A 17,687-nucleotide genomic window follows, 5' to 3' on the forward strand; every position below is an offset into this window, starting at 1 on the left:
TAGAAACACGACCGGCGTAAGAAATCCGATGGAATCAACAAAGGCTCACAAGGCACCAACACCAAATCATCCCTGACCCAGGAACTCCAAATAGACGCAGGAACAACTCCCCAGTAGGAAACATCACAAGGATACCATTTCATCAAATGCAGCACTTCTGGCATGCGCTTAGACAGATCACACCATTCATACCAGCAGCAACACCCAAAATTGCAAGGAATTCCCAAGTAAGAAACAGCACGGGGATGTCCTCTCATCAGATGCAGCACTGTGATGTGGCAACCAAGAGCATTGCTATGGCAAAGATGCTCAACATGACAGCTGAGCATCGCATCCCTGTAGCTGATTACAGATGACAGAAGCTTAGAAATGTTGAGCAAAAAACAACAGAGACATCGGCCACTAGGCCAAGGCACAATTTCAACCAAAACTCCATCAGACTAGCAGTACCGAGTTAGGCATTACCATATTACAATGATGTGAGGTCTCTGCATAAACTGACAAAACAAAACCCTACCGGACAGACATATATAGTCAGCCTGTGGACAGACCTCTAGCGAACCTACAGCACTGTGCCACTGTTGACAGGTCAAGCTAGCAAAGGGTATGGAGCTGCAGAAAAGGTAAGAGGTGTTAATGCCAAGTACATCACATAACCCAAACAGCTACTGCAAAGCCTACAAATAGTATGAACAGGAAAGCCATTCACTTTCCCTTGTTTTCATTTCATTTAAGTTACAAAAACTAAATATGATACAAGGGACAACAAAACATGCACTAAAGCTGCTACCACTACCGATGCTACCTGCTTCCTATGTCCTTCCAAGGATCCACGTCATTGCCCATAACCTTAGAACTGGGACCATACTGAGCCTTGAGAGCAGCCACAGGGTCTGAGACGCCGCTTACAAGGATACCAGCACCCCCAAACCGTGAGATTTTACCAGGCTGCTGGAAACCCGAGATGAGTTCCATCCCGTTGCGCTTCTGTGGATCAGAAAACCTTTCCAGCCGTTTCGGATCTGATTGATGCGGCTGAATCGAAGGCTGTTGATAATCTGAGAACACACCAACGGCACCATTTTTAGCCGAGTAAAACGGTACACCAGCTAAGCTCTGGCACTTCGCCATCATGAGCAGTGGCTCTGGCTGTGTTGTGCTTACATCCAAATGGCCATAGCTCCTAGCTGTTCTTTCCTCCAGACCCAAATGAGTGACGCCAGGCCTGGAAGAACAAACCACACGATCCCTTGGATTGTTCGACAATCTCACAGATGACATGTCAACCTTTGGCGAGGGAGGCTTGCTCTTGTTACCGTTACATGATGGGACAGAACTTTGCAAGTACGATTGATGATTGAGAATCTTCCCAAATAACTTGACATCACCAGGCCGCTTTTGTTGCTCATCACCCTCAGAACTTGTATTTTGAGAGCATGACCTCAGAGAGCCTTGCAATACTTCTTCGTGTTTTCTGGCCCATTGAATCCCATCAGAAGTGTTTGGAAGGCCCAAACTGCTGGACTTGCCATTCTGGAATTTTGTTAGAGTGAACCGATCAGTCTGAGAAGTACTCGCAGTGCCACTTGCAGTTCTTTCAGAAAAAATTGGTAATTCAGTTGTCAGATGATTCGTGAAACCATCAACATTACGAAACAATGTGTCATGCTGATTACCGGTTGGGTCTTTAAAAGCTGGGTACTTGCTCATATCTTTGGGCCCTAAAGCACTGCTGACTCTGCTACCACTGTCCTCAAAATTGGGCATAGTTATTGAAGCTATGCCATCAAAACGAATTACAGTAGGATCAGGAACTGCAGAACTGAACTGCACAGGCATTAAATCCTTTGGGGTAAGGGGAGCAACCAGTGGCTTTGGTTTTGTCGGGGCCATATCTGCTGGCACAGAATGCTTATAACTTGAAGCAAATGTAGGACTAATGGTGGAAGCACCAGTCATGTTTGCAAATTGAACATTGTCACAGGTATCTGAAGCTATGCAAGATGAGGCACCAGAATTTCCAGCTTTCAATAGCTTATTATCAAGAGCATGGTTTGAACATTCTTCCATCCCGGAAGCATCAGTGCCACTCCCTGAAGGGGCTTTGCTTGTTTGATGAAGTACCTCAATAGAATGTAAACAGGATCCGACTTCTGACTGCACTGCCATTGCTTGATCAGTTGAGGAGCTGATGGCACTATTGTTGTGCATATTTACTTGGTCAACGGCATCATCTTTTCCATGCAGCTTCTCTGTGCTTTCTGGACAATTAATGTCAATAGGACCACATGCTGCTTGATGAGTACCTTCATCGAACCTTTCATGATCAACAATACCGCAATTTTTATCAGCCTTTTTCTCATCTTCCCCAGTTTTACCATTCACAGCATCAAACCCATTTGATGGATTAAGTTCTGGCTGCTTAGTGATTATACCTCCAATGCCTTTTTCAGTAGGGCATACATCCATCTCAATTTTTGAACATGACTGCGTGCTACAGATAGCTGAATCCATTTCAGCAGCGCATGCCTCATCAGTATCACTCCTCCCTCCATTTGTATCACTAGTTGGCATACTAACATCAGCTGCTCCTCGATGGATCAAATCCAAACCAAGTGATTTCCGAGCCTTGCTGAAGAATACTTTGCACTGCTCATAGGACTTGCTTTTCACACATGATGAAATCCGAGCAAAGTCCTTTCCGTAGTTGTTCATAGCCTCAATGAAAATTGACTTCTCATCATCATTCCAATCAACTGGATCAACTTCACACTCTTGATCTGAGAGTGTATCTTCCTCATCAATGCTTCTGTCAAATTCAGAGGCTAAGATATGCTCCATTCTCGTCATGCCAATCTTCTGACCAAGATCAGCAGAACTAGTGATGCATGAGCCCATTCCCTCAGGAGAGAGAGTGCCACATATGCCTGCTAATACATCAGCAGCAACAGATTCTCTCTCGTTCAAAGGTACACTATCAATGCCTTCCCTGTCAGAAGATTTTTTGGCTGCAAAAGAAATACTGGACCCATATGCAGTCCGGATGAGGGATTTCGCAGAGACTTTCTCCACTCTGTTTGCATATTCAAGGCCATGGGCTGCTACTACTGATGCTACTCCAAGCATATCAAGACTAGCAGCATTTGCCTCAGGATTCCATTTCTTTCCAGATTTTGCTCCTAGAAAATTGCCAGTGGGTTGCTGCTGACGAAGGTCCAAAAGTTTCTTGACTTCTCGGAAACTGTCTGATTTATGATGCTTGTAGTAGAACTCCACACAATCAGCAGTAGTTTTGTGCATAAGGAAACTGGAGATTTTGGAGAAATCCTTGCCAAATTTAGCAAGCATCTCCATAAATATTTCCTTTTCTTCTTGTGTCCATGGATTTATCATTACCCGCTCCTTCTCGACTAAAACAGGATCATCAACCAAGCTATTCTTGCTGACAAACCTCAAGCATTCTTTCTCTCTCTCATCTATAATAAGTGCTGGCATTTTCAGGTAGTTTCTGCAGCGCTTAATCTGAAATTCTGAAAACAACTTGCTTGCAACATCTGACATTTCTGGAGTTGAGAATGTACTTAAATTACCAGCTGCAAAAAAGAAGAAACATGTCAAAATGGTTTCAAAGGACAAAAGCATGTGATGGAAACTAGGATATAAAACCATTTATATAAATTATGAAAGCAAAAAAGAACAACCAGAGGAGCAATCTACACAAAATGATAGTTTTAAACAAAATGAAACTAAGAATTCAGTACATAAATGATTGGGTTTAAAAATAAAATTGAAACTAAAATATGTTTGTTTTAATCACAACACTAAAGAAACATATACAATGCAAAGTTTTGTTTTGTAACAACTTGCACACACAAAAAAATCCCAAAACTATCACATGCATGACAACATTTATGTACATGTTATCATGCTAAGGGGGTGTTGGATCCAGGGGCTAATTTTTAGTCCTGGTCACATCGGATGTTTGGATGCCAAATAAAGGGATTAAACATAAGCTAACTATAAAACTAATTGCATAAGCCGGCGCTAACTCACGAGACGAATCCATTAAGCCTAATTAATCCATCATTACCACATGCTTACTGTAGCACGACGTGGTCAAATCATGGACTAATTAGGCTTAATGGCATCTCGCGAATTAGCCTTCATTTATGCAATTGGTTTTGTAATTAGACTATATTTAATACTTCTAATTGGTGTCCAAACATCCAATGTGACAGGACTAGAGTTTAGTCCCGGGGAACCAAACAGGCCCTAAGAAAGGGCCCTGAGAACTTGTGAAGCAGGAATAGATATTTAAGAAAGGGGCTTGATAACTGATAAACCAAACACAAAAGGCAGAATGTTTCAACACCCATTCTCTCTAGATCAATCCACTGGAATTGGTTCTGTAGATTCATAAAGATGTTAAGGATTTTTTTTCATACATGTCATCATGCTGTCCAGACTACAATGCAGAGCAATAAGTAAATTATCTAATTTATGAAACTATTAGCTCAAATTAATAATAATCCTTGGTAATTTTCTAAACAATCTATTGTAACAATTCGCAAGCTGAGCAGTAATTTAACATCATATGAGAACTTGTGAAAGCTGAAGCAGGAGCAATACATAACTTAAATGCAGATTAAGTAAAAAGTTTTGGATAGAAAAAAGAAAACTGACCAGGCATGGCCAATCGTGAACGGTTGGAGGATCGTTGCCTCTGAGATCCAATATGTGATGCCCGGTTGCTCTGATCAATGCGCTTGTTAGACTTGGAGCGTTGTTTCTTTGCAGAAAGTAGTCGCAGATCCTCTTTCCACAAGTGACGATATGCCTTGAACTTTAAGGTAAGAATCTGCTCTTTCAATCTCAGCCTATTTTTACATACTCCAAGCCTCTCTTTGATATGATGGTCATTCTTCCTTTGGCTCAGAAGATGACTTGATGCCAATAAATCAAGGCAAAGTGTATCAGCAGGCAACAATTTAAATAACGATTCATTCGTTACTTTTGCTATATTATTATTGGCAGATGTCAAACTATACTTATGATCATGGTGTGAGCATTGCCTCACTGGTGGGTCATCACTAACTTCTGTTTTGATGGAATCAGCATTATCATGGCATGGAGAAGTTTCCAGCCTGTCATTGTCCATATCAATTTGAGACCCAGCTCCTTCAGAAGCTTTCAATGGGCTAAGATCAGCAGCTGCACAAGCCGGACCCTCTGCAACTACAGGAGATACAGCACTCTCTTCTGAAGAAACTGTTTTCGCATTACGAACTGGAGCATTCTCAATTTCCATCATATCAGAACCTTTGGCATTAGCATCCTGCACCACAGGTGGCTTAGGAGAACTGATGAGCTCCACTGGTTCTTTCATCACATGAGATGTTTCAGAGATCTCCACACATACAGGGACCTTTGATGTCCCACTAGAAGGTGAAAGAATTTCTGCATATGTGACACCTGTGGGAGAACCCTCAACAGCTGTTCCAGCCTTAGTACTCACAGATTTAAGTTCACCTTCCAACAAATCAATCTCGAGTTCAGTCTTTTCAATCTCCTTGGAAATGCTTTCCTTCAGTAGCAGCAGCTTACTTGCATTGGTTGGCCCTTTTGAATCCCCAGAGCAAGAATCATCATGTTGGAGAAGGTCAGCAAGCATGTTTGCAAGGGAATTAATAGGATCACTACCCAGCTGATCAAACTTAATGGAGAACTCAGTGTTGAAAGTTTTATCACCAGCTTCAGGTACATCTTTAGTAGGGTGTATGGCCATATGTGCCATCTGTTCATATGATTTATCTTCAGGCGCTGCAGTTGACATACAAGAGCAAGTAAGCTACCATAAACCCCCATGAAGTGTATTGTTTTAAACTATGGTACCTTTATTTAAGTATACCAAGTATCTTGCACACTAACAGGATAAAGCAAGTCCAAGTAACAGCTGGAACTAAAAACTATTGCAGATATTAAGATTTCAGTAAGTCGACTCTAAAAGTGAACATGTCTTGATACAAAATCAAACAAGAGAATAGTGGAGGGAACATGACTAACGTTAACCAAATGATCTCTGAGCTATCGTTGAATACCACTGGAAGGTGTCTCAGACAGTCAGGCAATACGAATATATCCGCATGTTAAATAAGGGTATGTGAACCTAAAGACAAACTCGCTGGAAAATACCCGACACTGTTTTGGTTCCACTACAATTATAGAACTAATTCAACAACAGAATGGAAACTAGATTGACAGTGAAGCTAAGAAGTAATGGATATTAGAATTATTATCTAAGTATTAGAACCAAATGGGGAAGGGCAAATTAAGAACAATTAAGATACAGTGAGAAAATGGTAAAACAAAACAGATTGCATACCTGAGGTACAAAATGGTGCTGCAGATGATGGTGCATCAACTGGAGATGGGCAGCGCGCAGGTGAAGGTGCAGATACAGGGGCAGGCACGTACACAGCAGCAGGCACAGGTGCAGCAGGTTGCACGGGCGCAAGAGGCTCAGGTGCAGGAGTAGCAGGAGGTGCAGGCGCAGCAGGAGGTGCAGGCGGAGGTGGAGGCGCCGGTGCAGCAGGCGGCTCAGGCGGAGGAGCAGGCGCAGCAGGCGGCTCAGGCAGAGGAGCAGGCGCAGCAGGCGGCTCAGGCGGAGGCGGAGGCACAGGAAAAGCAGCCTTCTGTTCAGAATCAGCTGGGCTCCCATCAGCAACAGCTTCAGCAAGATCTGCAGGGCCTTGCACCTTCTGCTTCTCATACTTGGCCAAACCTTGCCCCCATCCAAGTCGAGCCTTCTTCCTTGGCGCCTCCTCATCAGCCCCGTGAGGAGCTGCCCCAGCTGGAGGCTGAGCTGAAGCCTCCTTCTCTGAGGGCGCCGACCGAGTGGTCTGGCCAACAGACACAGGTCCAGCCCCAGCAGCATCCGCAACCTCAGATCTGCTCTCCCTCCTCCGCCATGGTGTCACCCGTGGGAGGTTGTCCCTATCCCCCTTGTCAACTCTATTGCCTGGAGGGTCATAGCAGATCGGAACAGCGACTGACCTCAACGGGGACCTCCTCGGCGGTGGCGGAGGGGGCTGCTCCGGATGGTTCCTGGAGAAGTCACTTCCATAGCCCCTGAACGGCGACCTTCGGTAAGAGCCCCTGATGTCACGGCCGTCCCTCCGGCCGCCGCCGCCGCCATACCGGCCGAAGCCCTTGTATCCCCCGCCGTCGTCTTCCGTCCAGTACCGGTCTGAGCGCGACGGCGTGTAGCCGAGCGGCGGCTCATCAGGGTAGGAGCGGTCGTACGCGCCGCCGGCCTGTCGGTAGTAACCTTCTGAAATAGCAGAGCGGTTCGGGGAAATTAGGGGCGCCGAAGAGGGCCGCCGAGGCGGCGGCCACCTCAGATCTGAGGATTTGCGGGGGGCGGGCCTACCTGAGGAGGCCGACGGCGGCGCCCGGCGCGGCGAGGGCCGCGCGTGGTCCCGCAGGGGCGGCGGCGGCGGCGGGTGGTACGGCGAGTCCCGCCAGCGGGGCGGCGTGGGGGCAGGCGGCAGGAGTGGGTCGCCCCCGCCGCCGCCGTCGTGCCTGCGGCCCTCCCTGTACAGATAGTCCCTCCGATCCGGCGGCGGCGGAGGCATCCACGGCGCCGTCGTCGTCGTCGTCCCAGCGGCGCCTGTACCGAGCTCCGGCCGCCGCCGCGAATCACATACGCGCGGCGAAGCCAACTCTGTGGAGCCTCTGGCCTCCTACCCGCAGAACACCTACGCAGAAAGCACACGCACCCATCAGCGAACAACCAATAGGTAAAGGACGGCCGGCCGGACGGCCCTGCCGGCGGAAGACGGATTCAGGAGCGTACGACGCACGGTTCCAGGCGGAGGCGGCGCCGGGTTTGGCCGGGCAAGGGCGCCCAGCCCTTCAGAACACGCGGAGGCGGCGTGTGCGGGGCAGCAGTCCGTCGCCCACCGGCCGCCGGCGAGCAAGCGGCGGAATAGGCGATGCGGAGCGCCGGAGAGGCGCGGGCAGACGCTCCCTTGCGCCGCCCAGGGCCGGGGGACGTGGAGTCAGGCTCGTCAGGGGCCGGCACGCGCTGATCTGCGCCTGCGTTGAGGAAGAGTCGGCGGTGGCTGGGGCTGGGGCGGGAGGAGGTGGGCGAGAGGCAGCAGGGGGAGGGAGAGGTGGTGCGGGAGGGAAGACAAGGAAAGGGGAGGGGAAACGGAGGCCCTGCCAACGTGAGCCGATAAAGCGGACGCGCCCGGCCCTGAATCCGATTTGATGCGCGCCCCTCACGTCCGCCCGCGGCCCCCCGGAGAGAGGAGAGAGAGAGAAGAAATCAATTTCCGGGATTTCGCCATTAAATAACACCCCGATTTTTTTATTCGTGAAAAAAGGGGCGGAAGGATAAGTGAGATTGGCAACCAGCAGCGCAAGCAACAAACACCAAACAAAGCTTCCTACCTGGCCCGCCCGCCCGCTTTACCGTCTCTGCCCCCGGCCCGCCGCGGGAATTACGGGAATACCAGCCCCCCGATCAACGGCCACGATCGAGGGGGCCGATGGCAGGCGCCGTAATTCACGCCAACTCCCGGGGGCACTCCGGGCCGGACGCCGTCTCCGCCCCTTCACCCAATCTCTGGCCTGCTCCGCCGCTCGCCAGCGGCAGCTCCACGATCCGCGCCGCGCGTCGCCGGCGAGCGCGGCCATTCGCGGCGTGCGAGCGGACCCGCTCCCCCGCGGGGCCCGGCGGCCGCCGATCCGCGCGCCGGGCTGGGGGCGGGAGCGGATCGATCGCGAGGCGGCGGTGGCGGAATTGAGCGCGGCGGGGAACCGAGGGGGGGATCTGGTGGACGAGCGAAGGGTAGCGGCAGCCCTCGCCGAGAGGCTGCTCCGATCTGCCGGAAGCGGGCAGCGGCAGCGCCGCATCTGAGGAGTTTATGCTTGCTCTGCATGTGACGGGGATTTGGGAAATTTTGGGGGTGTGCGGTGGCCGGTGGCGTCGGTGTGTTTGGGCTGGCCGGGGAGGAGGAGGATCCGGGCCGCTTGCCGCGGCAACCAACGGCCTCGATGTGCCGGCCGCGAGGTTAGAGAAGGGGGGCCGCGGGGACAATCACGACACGATTAGATCGGAGAACAACGACCTGGTGGAGGATTTCTGGATTCGTTCGGGGGAAAGCGGAATTGGTTTCGCTGTTGGAGATGCGTTTGGAGCTGGCTGGGTAGGCTGATGAAAGTGATTTTCTCGTGGGGCCCTCTCCCGTGCCGGCTTGGCTTTACTTGGCCCGAGCTCGAGAAGGTTCCAGTTCCATCCCAAAGGGAACCGGCAATTATGCTCTTTTTTTCCGTTGGTGTCAATGTGTCATTTATCATGGACTCATGGAGGCCTTGAACATCCTAGCTATTTGCTGCAGAGATTCACTAGGGAAAATAAAGCCAATCGTGTTCAAAATGTTCACAAGTGTAAAAAAGTAGCGCGGAAAATACGTGTTATGCACAGTATACCATGTCTGAATGTTTGCATTTGGATAAATAAAATATTTTTAATTTGATAGAAGGTCTGAAGACAAGGAGAGTAGGTATCGTGCATCGGTAAGGGGAATGTGCTTGGAACGATACAGTAGGAATTGAATCCTTAACATAATGTTAGGTCTAATGGTTTTCTTTTTATAAAAACGTTCACAGAAAACAAGTAACTCAACAAAACAAAATTGAAGGCAAGCCACATATGTAACAAATTTACGAACTTCTAGTTCGGATTAGATGCCAGAATAAATTCCTACCGTAGATACGACAACATCTTTCCCCTCCCTTGAAACTGTTGTACTGTGCATTTGGCTCATCGCTATCATTTCTTTTCGAAGTAGACCTGGCATGATTCCGTGCTCGTGCAAAGTACCAACAGTTGTGGTAAATTCCTCTCTCATGCTCCACGGCTTTTGGACCATTGGTTCCTGCAAACCGTGCATGGTTTCTGAATCTGAGCCATGCGGCATGAATAGCTTACATCGTGTTGGCTTTCATGGATGGAGGAGGAAAGGGTAAGCAATCTGCAGAATCTATATTGCGGGGACATATAGCACGTGAGATTTGTTTCCCCGGTGGGGGAGACAAGTACTACGAGGCTCGATCACCTTCAAAACACGCAATGCAAAGAAACAAGAAAAAAACGGAAGCTAAAGTTTTTTTTTTTTGAAGGGGAGGAAGCTAAAGTTTACTTGTGCGACTATACCCCATAATCAAAATTTAATACATGTAAATCCTGTTCCAGTGGACTATATATTTGAATCCGGGTAGGATATGATTGTACGGTCCAAATCTGAGTTGGATTTCGAAAATTTCCATTGGTTCGTGAGCATTGATAAGCTAAAAATTAGGATTACGATACCCTTGCACCAAATGTCACTGCAAAAAGATGCATTTTCTTTACGAACAAGTAGAAAGACGTAGTCGTCTATTAAGTTTCTCAATTTTTTGTGTAGAAGCTAGGAGACAGCTGTAAGCCCGCAAGACAATATCAATGTACTTGTCATACTCAATAGTCGCCCGAGCCCATCTAGATTTTCAAAAAGAAAATTCATAGACCCTATCTAGCAATATATGTTTTTTTTCCTGTTTATGATATTTCAAGTTCAACTTTACTATATACGTATATGCTGTTTTCATATCTAATTAAACATTTTTAAAGCTAATTGGCGACTAATGAAGTTTTAAAAGTTTGATACAATATCGTGTACTCATGACCCAACTGAGAAAAAAATTATATAACTCTTACAAAATGGCTCTTGCTGTAAACCATCAAATCTCATGGTGTCTTTTAACGCAGCACGAATATTTTCAAAAAAAAAGAAAAGGAGAGAAGAAACGTTGATCTCAAGAGCTTTTTGTGTTAGGATTTTGAAGTCAAGAGTTGACCACCTACTCTTCGCTTACCCCGGCGGGCCCCTCGCTGAGTCGCCGCCCATGCTGGTTGGCCTGTGGTACGTGCACAACAGTGAATGCTAGTTCCAGACTCCCTTTCGCCTAGCCGTGACGTAGGCTACGTTTGGATCCACCCCAAATGGCAAAATAATAAATGGTAAAATTTTTACTCCTGTCACATTAGATGTTTGGACGCTAATTAGAAGTATTAAATATAGTTTAATTAAAAAACTAATTACATAGATGAGGACTAAATAACGAGACGAATCTATTAAGCCTAATTAATCTATAATTAGCAAAATTACGGTAGCATTTACCCTTTTACACTTTAGGGTATTTGGATCCAAAAGTGAAAAAAGTGAAAAGAGCCAAAGTTTTGCTCTTTCTCTTTCTCAGTCCCATTCACCGAACATGGCCGTACTGACGTCGCCGCTCGCCGTATCAAAAGCAAAGCAGCCCCACAAAAATCTCCAGCAAATTTCCGATCGCGAGGACGATGATGACGAGGAGGAGGTATCGAGGAGGAGCCAGAGACCAGAGGAAGGGGAGCCTCCCCAGCTGGTCCGCGGCCGGCCGTTAGCCCCTTACTGCCGCGATCCCGCCCGAGGTCAGTGCGGCACCCCGCCTCCCGGTTTCCCCCATCGCCCTCGCTTCGCTCGGGCGCCCTTGCCCCTGTTTGCAACTGCAATCGCGGCGGATCTGCCGTTCTCCCACCCGCGCCCTGGATCCGTTCGGGTCCGATGCGCGCGCCGTTGGTTAGCTGCTGGTTTTTCTCGGCGCGCCGTTGGTTAATCTGTTGGCTTGGCTCCTTGATCTCCTGCTGTTTCGCTGTTTCTGACGCCTTCGTCATCCATCTCGTAGCCATAGCCCGTGGATTGGATGGAGGTTGCGATACTCCCTCCCCCCTCCGAGGATCGGAGCAGTGACGCCTTATTTGATTCATCATTCATTCAATTATCAATTTAGATGGAGCTCGTATGGTGCTTTGGCTCCTTCAGAGATTTGGTGTTTAGATTAGGGGGAGTCTGAGCATTTGATTTGATACACTGCAAAAACTTGTGGGATTAGCCGATTAGGCTAGGGGTGTGTCTTCGTTCTGGCAGGCATCATAAATGATCAATATGGGGACATCTGATAGATTCCTTGGAGTGCTAAATGCTGCACCGGGGTTTGTACCAAATCATTTAAGAGCTTGGCAGGCGTAGCAGCGGGTATCTATTCTTCACCATTCAGGTAAATCACATTTATCTACTAAGATGTCGCAGTGTCGCACACTTCTTCAACTTCAAGCACAATAACATTTCTTCTGATAGTTTACATGTAAGGAACCTCCAATAGATTGGAATAGGACTATCAATGCTCATTCAGACATTTTATTTTGGCACTTTGTAGTTTCCAGTAGCCTCCCTCTCTCTGAAAGTATTTCCTCATGCTTAACAATATAATCTTGAAACATGATTTTTTATCTTCCTTTGCGCCAAAATCCCTTATATGGTTATATGTCACTGAATGTCATCAAATTTTGTATAAGCTTGAAGTTTGTTGCGATTTCTCACAGTTTGGGAGTGAATAGATGCCTGACAGGCAATAATAGTGAATCGTGCCCAGTTTAGGTCAATTTATGGTTACTCTCACCTACAAATATGCTTTCTAACTCTACACTATTATAGTTAACTTTGTTACTCCTGTGGCCCCAACCTCTCAGTTTGCTTTTTTTTTGTGAGAAGTACTGCACTGAAATTGCTGGAGCCAAAGCACTGGAATGATTCAGTGAGAATGGAATGCTTTAATTGAAATTCTCGAAATGCATCATTTTGTTGATTTTTTCAAATGCTTAGGATAGATTAGGAAAATCGTATATGCTACGCAGAAAGTGATCGATTGTCCTGGAAATTCATTTTCAGTTGACATTAAAGTTTCATAGCATTCAAGATACTAACAATATGATTGACAAAAGCATGCCCAGAAAGAAATAGAAAAATAAATAAATTGTTCTACATCAGGATAAACTTATGAATGCAAGAGTACTAAATCTTATTTCAGGGATTGGATTTATCCTAAGACAGCGAGTAATTTGAGTTGGCTTCACATCTGTGCTTGCTATCACTTCCTGACCATGATATGAGTTTTATGATCTTTCTGACCTCCTTCGTACACATATGTGTCTTGTTTGCTTAACCTCTGAAACTTCATTGCCTATTGAAATTTTGCTGTTCTTTTTCATCGAAGAACTGTAGAAAGGTATATCATTGTATGTAGGCATTAGCACTCCTGTACGAGTATAGTTTTTTTATGTGTTCTTCTGTCACAACTTGGTCTGGCTTTACTCTCTCTCTAAAAAAAAATTGCTGTTGCTTACCCCAACTTGCTAGGACTAAAATGATCTTTTAGTTATTGTTCTCATGTAAGATCTGTAAATGTTCCATAAAGTAATAAATCTTACATAAATGTGACAGGCATAGCTTCATGTTGCTATTGGAACGAGACAGCTTCATGGTTTTTATGTGTTTAACTGAGGTTGTGTGGAATGGATTAGCCAACGGTAGATGGTTTTGATGGCTCATGTTCTAATTGTGGCTAATTCAATGGATGTGATAAAATGGAAATGTGATAGACCTATGAAGTTTTAGTTACTTGTTTAAGTATGTTTCCTTAATACAAATAAAATGTAATCCTAGAAATCACACCTACTGTGGATGTTAGGACAAGTTTTGCTACAGATTTTGGCACGCAAAGAAATACACTCCCTTCGATCCAATTTAATTATTTCTTTAGCTCTGTATACACATAATGCAGTAACTTTTGGCATGATTGGACCTTAATAGCTGCATTTTTATTTTTGTAATACCTCTACCAACAAGAAATCAATATTGGCATTTAGTGACAACGTTATCTTGAGGAACCAAAACTAAGCTGCCAAAATAACATCTATTTTCGAATGGGGATAGTAGTAATTACTTAGATGAAGGTTTTTCTAAAACCTTCATTAAATTGGTGAACATATTGTTCCTCTTAATACTTGCTATGCATACCATCAGTCCTATTTTCTTATACACTGAACTTAAGCAGTCATAACAGCTGTAGAGTTCCTCCTAGACTGGTCTTTAGTGTTGATAACCGACTTATCTTCCAATGTAGTTCGACACCATTAGCATAAAACACAGTTTAGAATGCCACAAATTTGGTGATAACCATGGATGATGAGTGTCTGATATTGGTTATGTAGATGGAGGGAACGAACTTTCTTTGAGTACACTGTATGTTAGAAGTAGAACGGACTCGCATTTCCTTTCCTGCTTCCCAGAGTTCACAAATAAATGGAGTGTAGAAACTATTTAGCTGGAAAGTTAACCAGCTTTGGTCTTGCAAATATTTAATTACTGTTTGATCACTGTTAAGGCATTACTGTTGATGTTCATAATTCAGATGGAAAGGAAGATATGAGAAACACTTTTAAATGTTATGAAAGTAAAAAGCTTGTTACAAAAATGTTCTTTGGGTGTTAAGAACAACTCTTTCTGCCATTAAACATGATTACAAGAAGACAAGAAGTTGACATCTCAGCATAATCCAGATAAGAAGTTTGAAAACAAACAGAAAGTGGTTCCATCAAATTGCTGTTGGTTATGAGGTAATCAAGAGCATGGAACATAAACATTTTCTTCGATTTACAGTTCTGTGGATTCTTTCTTTGCATTTGTAGCACTTATAAGCGCTATAGTACCCCTTCATCAGGATCTTGAGGTTAACCGATTGTACCCATTACCTAACATTTTGTAAGCAGATAGTCCCCACACAAAAGGTCAACAGAAGTAAGGGACCATCTGGTCCATTCCCTAAAGGAAGAAGTCCATTTTTGGCCATCCAATTATTGCCTCAGTTTGGTTTTGACCATCGAACTGCAAAACTAGGAATCTTTGGCTACCCAACTCTTAAAACCGTTCATATTTGGTCATCGACCGGTTTTGGTGGTGGTTTTGCTAACATGGACGCCACAAGGCGGTGGGGCCCACCTATCAGTGCTCCTCTCTCTCCTCTCCTATCCCTCTCCTCTCACCCTGCGCTGGCCGCCACCCTCCCCCGCGCATCTCCAGCTCACCCGGCCGCACTGGCCCACGGCGGAGCTGCATCTCGCTTTCCCGGCGGCGCTGGCCCGCGGCGGAGCTCGAGCTCACCCGGCCTTCTTCGCGTACCCACCGGGGCTCAAGGCCCACACAGCGTGCGCCGCCCCAGGAGGAGGAGGACAACACAGGTGCCTCCTCGATGCCCATGGAGACAGCGCCGCGGGCTTGCTCTGCTTCCTGGCGTCCCTCACCAGCGGCGAGAGGTGCTGCAGGAGAGAGGTGCTCCCGATGCGGTGAGATCTCGCTGCCGGTGCCCGTGGCCAGGTGTGATTCGGCCCGATTCGCCAAGGATGCTGGATCTCGATGCTTCCTTGGCGGGGGAACTCGTGGGTAGTTCGACGAGTGGGAGAGTGTCTAGGAGGAGCTGGAGCGTTGGGAGCTGACGGAGGCGGGGCAGTTGAGAGCTGCCGACGGCGACGACACGGAGGAGGGCGTGGAGGCGAAGCAGCAGGAGCGAGAGAGAGAGAGAGAGAGAGAGAGAGAGAGAGGAGGGCTGACAGGTGGGCCCATCGCCACATGGCATCCACATCACCAAAACCATCCAGCAAAATCGCCCGATGGCCAAATGTGAACGGTTTTTATAGTTGGATGGTCAAACATTTCTGGTTTTAGAGCTGGATGGCCAAAACCAAACTTAGGCGATAGTTCGATGGTCAAAAGTAGACTGTTTCAAGTAACTTTAAAAACTGTGATGGGTTTCAAGATAGTTTCTGAATTGATAATAAGTTTATTTTCATCATTTCGAGAAAACACATACTTTTCATTCTATAGGAGGCATTCATTGTCCTTTTCCCTTTTCCTTCTTGCCATGCTAGCTACCACCTGTTATTTTCAGCAGAGTGATGGATGGACAATGAAATGTAAGTTAGGACCACTGATGCCTAGAGTAAGGTTTACTTTGTCCATTCTAATTATGAACTGTCACTCAGTTGCAATTCTGAGGATAGATCACCAATTAATTATCTTCCAGATTTGGAACTATAGGAGCCAAGCAACAGTCTAATTAGCCATTTTGATGTATCATTATCCATTTATTTATTTTGTACAGTGAAATCCTATGCTATTGAGTATTTACATCGTGGATCTAATTCATGCGAAACTCAGTGATTGCAATGAATATTTGGTGAACCACATTGTTTCCGACTCGCCTCTTGATTTTCCAGAAGAATGGTTGAAGTGACAGCTGCATTGTCATTTCAGAAACCAAAAGGTAATTATCTGTTTGGCCCTCATCAACTTGCTGCATACCAAGATCACACCTGTTGTTGCATTTTTAAAAGATCCCACCTTTTTAATTTTACCTGTGGAACTGGTACGACTACTGCTGATACAAGATCCAATGCAAAATTTCTGAGATATGCATCCTTTAGCTCAAACCACCGTAACATTGCATTCTGCGTTGGTACATCTGCAAGGTTTTCAGTTTTTGACAAACACAAATTGCATTGGAGCATCATGCCACATCATGTCAAAAAATTCCCCTGAAACGTGACGTATCATTTGTTACCTTTCGTGGATCTCAGGTTTGGATTATTCCTCAAGAGTACTTTACTTTTGCAGCAGCTCCTGCCAAAGTATGCAAGGCATCCTAGGTGGAAGGTGCGCAGAGTCGTGCTGTCAAGTTCTTTGTGTCTGGAGTCTGGACGGGACTAGTGAGCTATTGGGAGGACTTGTGCAGGCCCATATGATCATATTCCATAATCCATACAGTGAACCATAGCTTGACTCACAATATAGCACGATTGTATCTTTCCTCCCGTCTTCATCAGCCCACCCTCTTCCTATGCAATAGCTAGTTTCTGCATGGTAATGGAGAAGATGATGGTGGCATTGGGGTGGGAACCGAAGTAGCTATGGAGATCACTGCAATTGCAAACAGCAGCTTAATGCTTGCTTGATACAACCATTCGGCATTGTGATCGCCGCATCCCTTCTGTCCTCATTGGCATCTTCTTTGCTGAAACGCATGGGAGAAAAGGTGCAGTGAACTCTTGATCCTCTGCAATTGTGGTTACATCTTTGACGATTTCCAGTTTCCAATGTGCAGGCGAACTTGAACGAGATGCGCACAGGGGGGGAGTTCAGGTTCCAATCCGATGGCCAAGGTTTTCTTTTACTGGAGGTTTTCTGTTCAACTTCTGAGTTGTGACAGACCCCTAGACTATTCTTGTGGCGTCCGTCTTGAGCACTGAAGAGGTTGATTTCTCCAGAATTGCTGGGCCTAAAATTAGGTGTCGATAAGCGTATCCGGATCCGCATGGGCGCACATGATCTAAAAGCTACGGACTGCATACTGCTTCCAATATATTGTGATAGATCTAGGACCACATGTCAACCATCCTGAAATTGTAGTTCTTTTCTTTTTCGGGGCATAAATTTCCTCTTGCGAAATCGGAATAATCTCGGGTTACCTGTATGGCTGCATTATCGTCTTTCTTTATTTCAAAACTAGCCCGTATTAGCACTTTATCATGGCTTCACATATTACTCGCATGCTATGTATATTGAGATTCAAATCGACGCACGCTTTTTGGAGCATCCAATCACTTGAATTTTAAGCAAACTTTTGCATGGGTTCACAAACTGGCTGTTCCGCATCCTGTTTTTCTTTTTATTTCTTTTCTTTTTTCATGGAACAGATTCCCTGGCCTC

The 17,687-nt window shown here is 46.1% G+C and overlaps 1 protein-coding gene and 1 long non-coding RNA gene across 10 annotated transcripts; one reads left to right on the top strand and one right to left on the bottom strand.

The window, feature by feature from the left end:
• Nucleotides 1-389: 389 nt before the first annotated feature.
• LOC112885940 lies at nt 390-9,132 on the bottom strand. Of its 5 annotated transcripts, none has more exons than XM_025951655.1 (6): nt 7,863-8,413; nt 7,430-7,757; nt 6,383-7,327; nt 4,684-5,820; nt 806-3,593; nt 390-612 (listed from the first exon to the last, which is right to left on the bottom strand). In XM_025951655.1, the coding sequence occupies exons 2-6, from the start codon at nt 7,632-7,634 to the stop codon at nt 462-464; spliced, it is 5,226 nt and encodes a 1,741-aa protein (XP_025807440.1). In that variant the 5' UTR covers nt 7,635-7,757; nt 7,863-8,413; the 3' UTR covers nt 390-461. The 5 variants fall into 5 exon arrangements, with proteins under 5 accessions (XP_025807440.1, XP_025807439.1, XP_025807438.1 ...); XM_025951654.1 differs by having other exon boundaries at nt 6,383-7,330; XM_025951653.1 differs by lacking the exon at nt 7,863-8,413 and adding an exon at nt 8,455-9,132 and having other exon boundaries at nt 6,383-7,757.
• Nucleotides 9,133-11,352: 2,220 nt separating this feature from the next.
• LOC112884654 lies at nt 11,353-17,504 on the top strand. 5 transcript variants are annotated; one of them, XR_003227147.1, is made up of 4 exons: nt 11,353-11,518; nt 11,773-16,245; nt 16,596-17,013; nt 17,083-17,504. It is a non-coding gene; the product is annotated as an uncharacterized LOC112884654 (long non-coding RNA). The 5 variants fall into 5 exon arrangements; XR_003227150.1 differs by having other exon boundaries at nt 11,372-11,518; nt 16,084-16,245; XR_003227149.1 differs by lacking the exon at nt 11,353-11,518 and having other exon boundaries at nt 11,525-12,144; nt 16,084-16,245.
• Nucleotides 17,505-17,687: the final 183 nt, after the last annotated feature.

Source organism: Panicum hallii, chromosome 3, assembly GCF_002211085.1.
Source record: "Panicum hallii strain FIL2 chromosome 3, PHallii_v3.1, whole genome shotgun sequence".
Lineage (NCBI taxonomy): Eukaryota > Viridiplantae > Streptophyta > Magnoliopsida > Poales > Poaceae > Panicum > Panicum hallii.

Excerpts from the sequence above, each read along its gene's own strand:
- LOC112885940 (XM_025951653.1), bottom strand. The coding sequence starts at position 7,634 with ATGCCTCCGCCGCCGCCGGATCGGAGGGACTATCTGTACAGGGAGGGC. Across the intron at positions 5,821-6,382 it reads AGCACCATTTTGTACCTCAG|CGCCTGAAGATAAATCATAT; the intron begins GTATGCAATCTG and ends TGTCAACTGCAG. Across the intron at positions 3,594-4,683 it reads TTCACGATTGGCCATGCCTG|CTGGTAATTTAAGTACATTC; the intron begins GTCAGTTTTCTT and ends TCTTTTTTGCAG.